Source organism: Phymastichus coffea, unplaced genomic scaffold (assembly GCF_024137745.1).
Source record: "Phymastichus coffea isolate CEN01 unplaced genomic scaffold, Cenicafe_Pcof_1.1 PCOF00020, whole genome shotgun sequence".
Lineage (NCBI taxonomy): Eukaryota > Metazoa > Arthropoda > Insecta > Hymenoptera > Eulophidae > Phymastichus > Phymastichus coffea.
Genome location: NW_026706831.1, coordinates 662,399 through 675,762, shown reverse-complemented (window position 1 = coordinate 675,762; position 13,364 = coordinate 662,399). Strand labels below are relative to the sequence as shown.

At 44.7% G+C, this 13,364-nt stretch overlaps 1 protein-coding gene across 1 annotated transcript; it reads left to right on the top strand.

Moving 5' to 3' along the window:
• The first annotated feature begins 11,288 nt into the window (after window positions 1-11,288).
• Window positions 11,289-13,331, top strand: LOC131675388 (uncharacterized). Its single transcript, XM_058954355.1, has 4 exons — window positions 11,289-11,397; window positions 12,247-12,338; window positions 12,584-12,932; window positions 13,297-13,331. The coding sequence occupies exons 1-4, from the start codon at window positions 11,289-11,291 to the stop codon at window positions 13,329-13,331; spliced, it is 585 nt and encodes a 194-aa protein (XP_058810338.1).
• Window positions 13,332-13,364: the final 33 nt, after the last annotated feature.

The window sequence follows — 13,364 nt, the reverse complement described above, 5'->3', positions numbered from 1 at the left end:
GGAAACAAGGCAGCTCTCACGATTGAACAATTATTGGAGCAATGATGGAAGGTCTAACTTTTTCATTCAAATCCGAAAGTAGCGTTGGATAAATCTATCCGAGAATCGTATGGTTAGCGGTTCAGCTAAAATAGAGTAGCGTTTTGCTACATGCGCCAGCAGTCTACCTCTGTGGTGTCTGTCAGTTTTACCGTTCCGAAATTTTTTCTTCCTTGTTCCTTTTCAAGTTGCAACTATTGGTATATTGATTTGGCAAACAAATCACAGTGCTCTAGCGTTGCGAGAACGCGGACGACTTTGTTCTGGCTTCCAAGCACGATCAGAACAAAAGTAAAATCCATCACGTGCCAGGCTGTCTAATGAATTTTTTTTTTTTTTTTTTGCATTTTCGACTGCTCTTCTCTCTCAGCCTTCCTCTGTCTCGCTCTCTTCTGGGCTCGGCTCTCTTATCGCACTTCGATCGTGACAAACGTCGGAGTCTGAAGAGCAGCGGCGGCGGCGGCGGCGGCGGCGGCGGCGGCGGCGGCGGCGAGAGCCGGGCGGAGAGTTATCGTCGTAATATCGCTTCCACCTTTCGGAAATAAACATCCGCCGCAAAGCAAAGGATGGTCAGCAAAAACTTTGTGAAACGCATCGGCGAAGCGCGCGCAGTGTTTATGTCGTTTTTTAGCCTAGCTCCTCGTTCCATTCTGTTTTTTTTTCTCTCGCGCGACTCGAATGAAATCGAAGCTTTCTTTCTTTTTTACTCAAAGCCCGCAGCCAGCGCTCGCTCTCGTCGTGCTCGCGAGAGCGGTGAATATACATGTACACATAAAGCCACAATCGCTTTGTCCTGCTCTCATTTCTGCGCCCTGCTTTTCTTTTTTCCCTACCGTTCGCGTTCTCTGTCTCCTTCTCCCTTCTATTTGTTGTTGTTTTTTCCTTTTATTTTCTACCGACGCATCTCGTTTTCCACTTTTATTTACCCAACACTCGGTTACTCGTCTTGTACGCTTTGGCGTACATATCGCGCTCTCGCTGTACGCCGCGTACCGTACGTATACGTATAAGTAGAGTACGGCAAGCTGATAGCTTTCCACTAACGTCGCGCACGTTTATCGTTGACGGCAATAAATTAGCGTTTCTGTCTGCGCGAGACACACGGCTATAATTTCCCTATCGCTCTCCCTCTCTGTCTGTCTCTCTCTCTCTCTCTCTCTCTCGCTCTTGCGCGAATCGCCCCATCATTCCGACTACTCTTGTCTACAACAAATCATTAGTGTCACGCAAAGCACACATCATTTCTGACTCAATTTCACTTGTCCTCTGCGCCCTCTCGCACCTTCATTATACAATTCATTTTCCGTCCATTTTCCGTTCGGCATAATAATAACTTTAATGCGTGCCAATAGTTCCGGAAACTTAAACTCGGCACACTTAGATCGTCTGTAGAAAAATTCATAAATTGGTGAGGCAGGAATAACTATTATTAGAGGACTTTGTACGCGCAGCGCACTCGAGTAAAGGCCGACACCATGCAATGTAAAACAGGCACGCGTGAACCAGCGAATTATGCGCTTAACCGACTAGTTAGATTCACACTTGACTGACCAATTTAGTCGATGGGCAGTGCAAGAATTCATAAGCCAGAGCGATCTCTCTCCTTCCCGCGCGCGCGCCCGCCAACACAACCTTTCCTCGTATTCTGTGTTCTCTTTGGGACGTGCAATGAAAACACCAGTGAGCTCGCGCTCGAGCGCGCTATTTTTTTTCGCTACTTGCTTTTGTACTTTCTCTTGCTTTATTTGTTCGTTCTTTTTGCGATTTATCGCTGATGTGAGTGCAGTTTTTGCGATCCTCGCACAATCCACCGAAGCACCGACAGCGTCAAGTTGTTTCCGGTTGCGTTTGAGCTACTACGGCTGAATAACGCAAACAATTAACCGAATACCTTTGAAATATTTATAATTTTTGTCGAAAATCGGACTTTAGCCGTCTGGAGGACTGTTGGCATGACTAGAATTTAGAATCAGTCTCGAAATCGGGCATTATTGCCTCTAAAATAAGAGCAATAAGAAGTGAGTGATCGGCTTAATTTCGTCTGCTTGTTAGCGTGTGTGTTGGCATATCGGCTGAATTCCGCCGTTCATTATGCAAAGTACTGACTGTAATAGCATTGTCATCGATGCACAAACGGCAGTAGAGTCGAACGGGCAGGACTAAACCGGCGTTATGGGATTTCGCATAAGAGGGAGAAATCTGTTTTGAAGCGGTCACGTTGAGTCATACGTAGGCAGATTGCGATGCATTGAATGGTAGACAGCCAGATATGTCAATATCATGCCGAGCGACGGCCAACCCCCCTCTCTCCGCGCAGACAATGGCCAAAGATCAGAGCGCTATCGCACTTGATTGCATTGCGCTAGTTAGCAGTTCTGCGCGTCAATGTGTCACGACAGCTTCTTTTTTCGCCTCTTCAATTATTCGCGGAGCCGTAATTTCCCGCGGGAAAAGTCTACGGCAGTTGATTGAGGTTAATTGAAAATGAATTGAGATAAAAGCTAGGAGGAGAGTGGAGAGGGACAGCGGCTAGCTTGCGGCCAAGAAGCGGGCCCAACGACATCAAAGCTCATGTAGGCGAGTAGAGGGGCGCCGGCACTCGAGCTCTCAGAGCCGATAGGTATTTTAATAGAGATTTCATTACGTACAGAGGGATATCTATGTAGGGGCGCAAGTGGAGCGCCGGCGCGTTTAAGGCAAATCGCGAGCAATCGAAATTCCAATGTCAGGCCGAACTCCTTCATTTCGGCGCCGCTTATATATGCCCGCGCGCGAGCGAGGACGGGAGGAGGAGCCTCCCGAGCGAGCTATAGGCGCGCGACACGGACCAACGAGGCAAATCTCGGGTGTCGCTCGGTCGCGCAGGGCCGAGAAGCGTCAACGTTCGTCCGCGAGAAGCGGCTCTCTTTCCGCGATCGGCTCGCCGAGTATGGCGCGCGTGGGGGTTGGGGTTGGGGTTGGGGTTGGGGGTCGGGTTGGGGGTGGGGGTGGGGGGCACCGAGCCAGTGAGCCAGAGCCAGCGAGGGCTTTGCCTTTAATCTCGCAGCTTTTCCTCTTTTAATCTCGTTCCATCGACCCACGCGTCTCCGCCCGTCCGCCCGCCGCCTGCCGTCCATCGACGTCCGCTGCAATTTCCACGAGGCCCCAACCGCCCGCGCACGTCCCCCTCGCATCGCCAACTGCGAGCGCTTTGCAGCACCTTGGCCTTCTCGGTCCTTCCGGCTAGTCAGCCCCGTGGGTGCACACCGACTTGCAGTCACGCGAGCTGCCGGGCAAATTTGATAAGTCGCGGCGATTCAGCGGCGGCGCCAGCGCGCATGCAGGCCGCCCGCGGGCAGTTGGACGGGCTCCAAGTGAGGCGGCCAGGCCGCCTGGCGCGGCCGCGAGATGACGCTAATTCGATTCCAGGATTCTATAATTCGGGCGTCGAGCGGCCAACATTAGCTGCGCTTAGTGCGCGCCGCAAGCAGAGCTCGCTTCTTGCTCGAGGCTACGGCTGCCGAAAAAGCTTCGCAAGTACCTCGACGACGTATCAATTTCACTTACGCGACCGAAATTGTTAATTGCGCTTGGCTCTGCACTTGCGCCCCAGCGCCCCAGCGCCCCAGCGCCGCCACCACCAGCCAGCCGTCGGCTCTGCCACGCTGCTCTGCGGCGTTATGACGGCAACCGCACGATTGCCCTTTTTTCTGCCTTTCAGCACAATTTGCGCTACGCTTTCTTACTCTCCTTCCCAGCCATTCCAACAAAAACACATCTCTTCCGCTTCTGTCTTCATTTCCTTTCCTCAGTCTTGTCCCTCTAGACCCGCCACTCGGTCACTCAGCCTTTTTCGCGTAGACTTGCGCGCAATTTCTGTTTCTTCTGCAACAACACTGGTACGACAACCAAATGGCGATTCAAATGTAGGATATCGCTCTTTCGAGAGATCGACAATCAAAAGCTACGAAACGAGCTGATAGCGTATTTCCCCATCAAATCGTTCATTTTTGCAGCTGCTGTCGTCGTCTTTGGAGAAATCTCGTATATATTCGAATTACTTCACTTAAAGTAAATCGTCGATCAATAAACTTTGTCTGGATCTTGAAGATCCAACCAATCCGCGACTTATGACTGCTCGCAATATTGTTTACTTATTCATTCCCTTATTCATTCGAAACATCGACCTTATTTCGGGTTTCTGCAAATCTTCTAGGTGAAGTGGCGTCGTATTGAAAGACTCCTGATTTCGATGATTTTTCAAATTTTACTTCATTATTTAACGTCTATTAAGCCAAAACAGTTCGTTTAACTATAATCTTTGATAGAAGCAAGGTAATTGATTTCTAGGTGACGTATATTCCGCTTAATTCTTAAAGCAATAAATCCTACAAAACTTTATCACTCGAAAATATTTTCTATTCTGAACGTGCACTTTACTAAAAGATTTGATTTCAGAGCTTACAAAACGCTCAACACTAAATTGCCCTTTTTTCAGGATAACTTTGTTGATTTTGAACGTATTCGAAAGGCCTTTGTGTGCCTTCTTAAAAGGAGCGAAACCGAACTTATACATTTGTAAAAATCTTGTTGAATTTTTATAGAACATTATAGCTTGTCATTATTCTTCAGATTATTTTTCTTATACTGGATGACTTGAATAATTGATTAACAGTGAATATTCAACATCAATTATTATTAAACGCTGTTCCGGACTCGAAACCGGTTTGCTCATGAAGGCGTGTATTTAATTTCGTTATATGTATTCTCGCTCAGTATTTAGTTTTCAACGATAATTAAGCTCATCCCAGGTAGTTGATAATGTGAAGAATGCGGTATAACTGTAATATTTCATGTAAACTATGAGCTATTACAATATTCTAACAATTAGCTTTAACCTATTTCAACATTACAACTAGATAATTAAATATCATTGTCTTTTATTGATGAGTTTACTGACAGCATAAAGGCTCTATAGCTTAATCGTCAACCATTGATATTTTGGCCAAGTACCATTTCATATTTTCTATACATAAGTGATTGAAACTCATTGTAGAGAAAACTTTTGTACTGAATTTCTTTATCAAAATTGGTATTTCAAATAGCCTGTATCGTCTCTTTTACTCGAACATTTTGCGGTCTATTTTATATCTATTGATGCAACTGCACACATACTATTTAATTGAATAAACAGTTACTGTAGCAGAAATATCAACAAAAAATGATTCGTCACTAGGTAAGGGAACCAAAAAAATTTTGTCAATTTATTGATTTGCTACGTAAGTTATAAATTTAACAAATACTTGAAATATAAAGGTATGAGAATATGAATCACGAATGTTCATAAATTTTGACCAAAATATTAAAGTATATAAATAGTAAATTCAAGATTTGAATGAAGTCCCATATTGAGTCCCATTACCTTACAATTCATAATTGATGTAAAATTACATCGTTTCTTTATAAATTTTATGGGAAATCATTAACATAATTATATACAGCAGTTTTCGCGATCCCCTTATAAAAAAGTGATGGAAGCCATATTGAAGCATTTTATTCGTGACCTGATTGGCCCAAATGATAAAAACCGCGAGAATTTAAATGGAATTTAGTTGATTTTTTATTTCAGATTTAATTTAATTTGTTTTTGGCAAAAATATAATCTTTCATTCATCATTTATGATCATAATGTAGTTCATTGTTTATCAGTTTTATCCCTTATAAAAAAGTGATGGATGCCACGTTGAAGCATATAGTGATCTGATGGCTGAGATATAATTGCGTGATATACTTATATGGCGGAAAATAAGCATATAAATAAGCACAATCTACTAAAAACACAATTGATTCACATTTGATATAGAATGACTGTTGTACCAGAATGTTTGGGTGAAATATTCTGCATCCTTCAACGTTAGATATCGTTGTTGATGCTGCAGCTGTTATAATGCCTTTTTTCATGCGCTCTCTCACTCTCTCTCTCTTATCTGTACTTTTTTATATTTTAGTGTACTCTTCTTTGTTTACACGGTTGCTAATTAACTTTTTTAATATCTCTTTTCCCTTTCCAAATTCATTGTTTATTTTGTTCACTCGTATTTATTCATGCTGTACAACGTCATGTTGCGTTTTAGGTTGGACAAAAAGCATAAATATAAACGCTTGGTGAACGACGATTGAGCGGCAAATATGCACGACATTGTCGATTGCTGAACTTACGATTGCTACTACGGGAGCAATTCAATAGCAAGTCGAAACGCGTTCTCAATTGAATAACTACATATCCACCTTACTCTCCTTTAAGAGTTTTTATTTGTTCGATTATTTTTGATGAATAGAACGTCAGCTACGGGTAGTTGAATATCGTAACTTTGCGTTCAAAAACAACTTTTCTGGATAATTTGATCGGGAAATCATGCACAAGAAATTTCGGTACGTATGAGAAAATCTTGTACGTAGAATTCGAAAGCTATTCGAAAGCTATCGATTATTCGTTAAAAGAAACCTAAAAGTGACAAAGAAAATTATCTTAGGAATATCAAAGCTCTTTAAAAACAAGGAAATACATTCGTATAGATCAGCGATTATGCAAAATCATTTATTTAAAATCACCCACTATAAGAAGTCTGTTATTATATATAGAATAATTCATTAATAGTAATTGATTTATCTCTAATAATACTCTAAAAAGTCAGATTTTATAGTATCATTCTTCATAAGATCCTTTTCCTTTGTTATCGAAAGATTCCTTTTCCTCTTTGTTATCGAAAGGCTTTCGGCCCGATTTATGGGAGGCTGATTTGCCCACACAAATTTTTTGTGTAAACCGTGAAAACTGATTTTACATAGCAATTAAAAAAAGTCGACTCACATAAGATTAATATTCGTTGATAAAAAATTGTATAAATTTATTAAAAGCTGAGTTAAATTTGCCAAGATAATAAAAAATTAATTAAAAAATTGTATTCTACTTTAATTTTGAAAATATAAAATAACGTTGTTAATTATTTTTTGATTGATTTTCTGATTATCTAGACTCATTGGCTAAGAACACAGGCTTTTGTAAAAACGCTCATGGGTTCCAGCACCGAGCATGTAAAAATCTTCATATTTTTTATCGTTCCACATGGACTCAGTTCTTGAAGTCACAATAATAATAATAATAATTTGACTTTGCCGATAAGTGAAAAACGACACAATAAAAGCGTTACTCTTTGAGCAACAGCTATATTTTTATTAAGAAATGACGAAAATGGCTTTATTTTTCAATGAATTAAAAATAATGCACGAACTGATCAATAAATTGTCAAAAAATTATGTTAAAAGCGTTTCATAAAATCTTCCAAATTTGTTGCAGCATTAATCGCAAACGCTTTTCATTAAAATCTATGTGTATTTATAATAATTATTTGAACGAGAAAGACAATATGCGTTTTGTATAATGAAAAGCGTTTTGATTATTGTAAGTAACGAGTATTATTGCAAGTTACATTATTGTTATTTAATTGAAAAATAAAGCCAGTTTCGTGTATTAAGACAAAAAACCCAACCCAAGGAATTAGTGTTCTACTTTATATTATTTATCATTAAACAATAATAATGAATTAGTAACACGGTATAATATCAGTAATAAGATGAAAAAACCGCTTTAAATTAGAGCCCATGACGACACTCGTCAGGAAATACTCGTTTGCCTGACTATAGTTGCGTAATGTAATACAAGATAGGTTGTAGAGCAATCAAGTGTACAGACACGACTATAGCCAAATCTGCTAGAGACACAGTAGGAAAGCAAATCGAAGGCAAGCGAAGAAAACACATGGAATCTGGAGTAATCTTACAAATGGACATTGTTTTACATAGGAAATAGAGAAGAAGTGGAGAAGAGAGGGAGGCTGCCCGCTAGGCGCCAGCAGACTCGATATAAACGATAGCCGTTACTTTTTCAGAAAAGTATCCAGTTCAGCAGCAACAGCAGCCGCGCAGTAACAGCACTAGCAAAGCAGTTGCAGCGTGGTCGAGCTACTGACAAATTTGGCACAGTGCAGTTACGATGTCAGTATGGCTCTGCCTGAAATAAGATACAACGAGAGAAGGAAACAAACGGCTAAGAAGGAAAAAGTAAAAAGTTACTTCTCTTCAAGTTTCCAGTGGTGCGATGAAAGCCGCCTGCACAAGAGTGTCGTTCTTTTCGAGAAAGAGAGAGAGAGAGAGAGGAAGAGAGAGAGCATCCAGCAGCAGCGCAGAGGAAGCGGAAAAAGACGTGAGAAAGAGAAGAGATGCACATAAATTACACAAATTTTATACCGAGCAGTCGAGCACCAGCACTGCAACAATTTTTCTCCTTTTTCCGTATTCGTCTATTACAGAATCTTTTCGACAATCTTCCCCACGTACTTTTACCAAATCTCTTGCCACAGTTTATTTTATAGTGGCGCTAGCTGCTCCGGTGCTATTAAAAAAGAACATCCCAAATATACTCGTACATGTAAGTTTTCTTGTTGTTACACTAAATACTACCGTGATATAAAAACCATTCTACATGCAAGGAAAATACTTGTATGTAAATTATGCTGTCTTTTTATAAAAAATCAACATCTTTTAGGTTTTAATCATAAACTAATGTATTTTGAATACAAATCTCTCGAAGGAAATTCGCGCATTTTTAAGAATTTTGAGCTGCATAAATTCATTAAAGAGTCATTTTCTTCATTGGTTCAGAAACGATATTTTATTGAAATTTAATCTGCAGGCAGGCAACTAATGAAATTCATAATTTATCTGTTCGACAATGCTGTTAAATTGCCGCTAAACAAGAACGTGACGATGTGCATACGTGCATACATATACGATGAGATATGCATTCGGAATTGCAATTAGTTAAATTTAGTCCGAGGATCAAGCTAAAATTTGCTGTAAATAAGAGTTACCAAGGTTCTCGAGATGAAAAATTGGCCTCCCTTGTCACTCGCCTCGAGTTCCTATGATACAACAAATTGTACAATATTGCACTGCTCGAATTGCTGCTCGCTTGTACAAACGAAAGTTTTATTGCAAACTAAGTTTTGAAAATGATTTCTATTGCGCAAAGTCTCGGAGAGCAACAAATATTATTCTGAAATATCGAAGAAAGCCGAATGTCCGAGCGAATCATTGACTTGTTCTACTTAGTTTGAATAGGCAAGGAAGAAGCATTGACACGAATAGTTTAGGCGAGGAAAAGACAGGGGCTGCAGAGGCTAGAGATAGAAGAAGAGTGGGGACAGTTGCATTATTGTTGGAGCCACAATAAGCGCGCACGCAAGTTTGTATTTTGAAGCGAGCCGAAGAATACAATAGAAGTACGCCGTAAGCGTCCGACAAGGAGTGGAGCTTCGAGTACGTTTATCATGATTCTAATGGAGCGCACAATGTGGCTAGAGCGCGCAAGCGGCAGCAGCAATAGCGGCAAGGAAGAGCGACCGGCGCTAAAAGATCAACCTGAAAATGAAAATCTTGGCCCTTTGACGTTTGGAAAGAACAAAGAATGCTGGCGAGCGAGTCGCTAGAACAAATGGACCTTTCTTTGCGCGAGAGGACGTTTTGACGCTCGAACGCCTGGAGGCTAGGGCCGGGCGCGCTACTACTTTACTATAGCGGCAGAGGCATTCTCGCGCGCGCCCGCCGTGCTCCCACAATTCTTTTGCCCCGCAATCGCACGTCGCTATACTTGTTCTGTTGTTTCTCGCTGCCAGCTTCGGCCCGATTAGCGCCGATCGACCTAATCCTCGCTCGCTTTCTAACTCCGCGCAGCGCGCGTGTGTACACGTACTTACCAATGATTGCAAGAGAATCGTCCATCATTTTTTTGCAGCTCAAATGAGTCGATTCGACGGAGGATTGCGACGTGTCTGCAAGCAAGATATTCAAGATCAGCGGTAATAGTGGCTCCGCTTATGAAACACGTCCTCGATTCGGAGCAACCTCAAAGATGATTGACGTCCTTTCTCGGGGATCTGCCTTGCGCACGATGAGATGGATATTTTGCCGCTCGCCGGTTTTCCAAATGCGTGGAAGCCGCAAATGGAATAAAAGAAGGAGCACAAAGAACGAGCAAGCGAGAGCCAGAGAGATTTGATACATCTATATATATATATATATATATATATATATATATATATATATATATATATATATACGCGTGCGCGTGTGTGTGTATATACATATATATAGGGGGCCGCTCTCGTAGGCAAGCGGGAAGTTTGGTACGCTCTAGCTGCGGATCCATTATGCTCTGACCAATAGGATGAGCTTAAGCTTCTTATCCTTTACGATTGTGTGTCTGCTATCAAGACGCGCCTTAGGGATATAAGCTATGCGTGCTCGCGCCCTCGTGTTTGTCTGGATGTGTAAATGGCAATGTATATATATCGCGCAGTCAGCCCCTCGAGCTAGCAGCGCACACGCACACACGTCCAGATCAAGCTGCGCCGGTATCCATTTCGCCTGGCGCCTTAACTTCGACGCCATTCGAATTCAGTCGCTTATAGAAATTACGTCTTTGTGCCTCGGCATAGAAAAAAGGCACTTCTCACTGTCGTCCGTAAGAACGAGTCTTTGTATGGCTTATCAACGTTTCTCTCTCTCTCTCTCTCTCTCTCTCTCTCTCACTCGCCAGTTTAGCAGTGACAGCGGAAAATAACGTATGCGCTGACCGAGCAAAAATTAACTGGATTTCGGTGAGCTGGTCATTCTGATTTATGAGCGTTCTCTTCAGCCGGCACTGCTTGATATTCGTAAACGAAATCGACAGTTCAATCGGAACACTCGACTGCGAGAAGACGACGGTTCGATAGGTGGCTTACTTTATCTTGGGAGATAATTAACGCTCAATATTTGTCGAGCGAGTGGATCAAAGTGGCGAGTGCGCGGAGGTGCACGAAGGGGGCGCTCAATTAAAATCGATTGATCGTAAAGCGATGCGCTTTTGACATGTGGCAAAAGCGCATCGCAAATTTTAATGGCGGCTGAGGCGCGTTAAACGAGTTGGAGCCGTTTGGCCGTTAGAGAGGCGCGAAAAAGGACAAGTGAGTTTGCAGTGAGCAAAGAGTGCGAAGAAGCAAGGGCGAAAAAAAGACGAGGCAAGCAGTGTCGCTGAGAGGTATAAATCAGAAGACGGCGGCGGCGGCGGCGGCGCAGAAGGAGCAGGCGGAGGAAGAGGAAGAGGGAAGGGAAGGGGGTTAGGGCTACTAGACGACGCCGGCGGCGGAGAGAAAAAGGCCGTCAATAAAATGCAAGACCAGAGGAGAGATAAAGGCGAAGATAAGCCTGTCGCGGGTGCGCATCGCGAATACTTGGACGAGGAGTTTAGCAGCGAGGACGAGGCGCCCGAGGAGAAAAGTGAGATTTATGGAAAAAGTAGTAAAATCGCAGGCCGCTCGGCCGCTCGGTCGCTCGCTCGCTCGCTGCATCGGCCAACTTCATTTTCGTTCCTGAGCACGCAAGCGGATTACCAAGCGAATAATTTTAAATTGAAATTTTTTCGGGATTCGCGGCGACACCGCCCCGCGCACTAGCTGCTGTCGCCTATCCGGCGCTTTATTTTCACGGCGAGCGGCGACGAGGCTGCGCAAATCTGCATCCCAACTCTGCCCGGCCCCCGCTCTATACCTCGACTAGTTCACGCTTTCGATAAACAGAGGCAGCTTCCGCAGCGCAAACTCATCGAAATGCAGCGCTGCCAATTAATTCGCTTCCGAATCGCACGGCGCTCGCGCGAGCTCGCGCAAACTCGCGCAAGGAGGGTGGCTCGCGCGCCCGGCTCGGAAGTGCGCACACCGATTACGACTGTCATTCCTTTTTTCCATTACACGCCAAAGGCCGAAAAAGTTTGTCTTTGTTCGTAATCCACAACTATGCCGGCGCGAACGCCGCAGCGCAGCAGGCCAAAAAAGCGCCTTAGAAAAAGTAGCAATTTTGCCAGGCAATGCACTTTCTCATTGAATTCACTTAACAATGAAAACTGGACAAAGAGAAAGCGCTGAAAATTGAGCGAACGAGCGAGCTGAAGGGGCGGTCCGGGGCGGTCTGGGACGGCAGTGGCGGCAGTGGCGGCAGTGGCGGCAGTGGCGAGCGCTGGAAAAAATCAACGGGGCCCGGCCATTCGCGAGCGAGAAATCGCGACTCGACAGCGCCGCCAGCAGCCCCGGCTCGGATAAATGAAAGATCTCGATGAACTTTTAATTGCAGGAGAGCGCCGCGACGGCCGACGCGCCCAGCTCGACCAATTCAGCGGGAATTCACCGAGAGCCACGTACAGCCAGAAAGAACTCGACAAATTAGTGAGTTTGAATGCGATGCCCGCTAAGCCCTTATTGTCCATGGCTTCCGCGCGGCCTTAATCAAATAACACTCTCCGCAGCGAGAGCCGCCGCTCTCGCTTTCAGCCGGCAGACCGACGCGCCTGCAACCTTTTCATATTTCAGCGCCTGCCTTCGCGCGCTAGCTATTATCGAGCCCGGCTGTCCGCTGCCGCCAGCTATCCTCGCTACTATCCCCCTCGCCCCGTGCGCGCTCCACTTTTCAGGTTGATCGCGTGAAAAAGCTGACGACGCTCGGCGGCCTGCGCGACGAGCACTGGAACGACGACTGCCTGGCGGTCGTCCGCGAGTTCGTCGGCAACAGCGGCGCGGCCATCCTCACCCTCTTCTTCGGCAGCGACTCCGAGCTCCGCGCCCGACTGTCCGTGCCCGACGAGCCCGTGCGCGAGCTCGCGTACTTCTCCAGGAAGCCCGGCCAGCTGCTCCGCCCGGACGGCTTGTCCGACCAGCTTCTCTTCGGCACCATCAATGGCAACGTCGAGCTTGCCATTCTCATCTTGCTCAGAGACGTCATTTTCCCGGTGTGCCGGACAGGCAGCGCGTCCTGGTCCGACAGTATCCTTTTCGCCTCTTCGCCTCTTCGCCTCTTCGCCTCTTCGCCTCTTCGCCTCTTCGCCTCTTCGCCCTTTCGCCTTTTCGCCTTTCCGCTGCCGATAATGCCCACCTATCCACACGACTACACGACAGCTCCGGATAATTGCTCTGGCCTCGTTAAGTCCAGTCGGCTTTTGTTATTCGACAATGATAATTGCACAAAGCTTCGCGCAGTTATTAGCCGAGCCATCGACTAATTTTCGAGCGGTATTAGCTGTAATTGAAGCCATCCAGCTGCTATTAAACTCGCGCAGAAGGCATGTCCGTCACTGGGATCGGACATTTTGACTACAAAGCGATTACAAGTGACTACTATACGCGGCAGGCATGCATTGTTCGTGCAAGTTCCTGAACCGCTAAGCATGTGTGAAGGAGGACTTTTGCTCGAGCGTC

Excerpts from the sequence above, each read along its gene's own strand:
- LOC131675388 (XM_058954355.1), top strand. The coding sequence starts at position 11,289 with ATGCAAGACCAGAGGAGAGATAAAGGCGAAGATAAGCCTGTCGCGGGT. Across the intron at positions 12,339-12,583 it reads AGAAAGAACTCGACAAATTA|GTTGATCGCGTGAAAAAGCT; the intron begins GTGAGTTTGAAT and ends TCCACTTTTCAG. Across the intron at positions 12,933-13,296 it reads CAGCGCGTCCTGGTCCGACA|GCATGCATTGTTCGTGCAAG; the intron begins GTATCCTTTTCG and ends TATACGCGGCAG.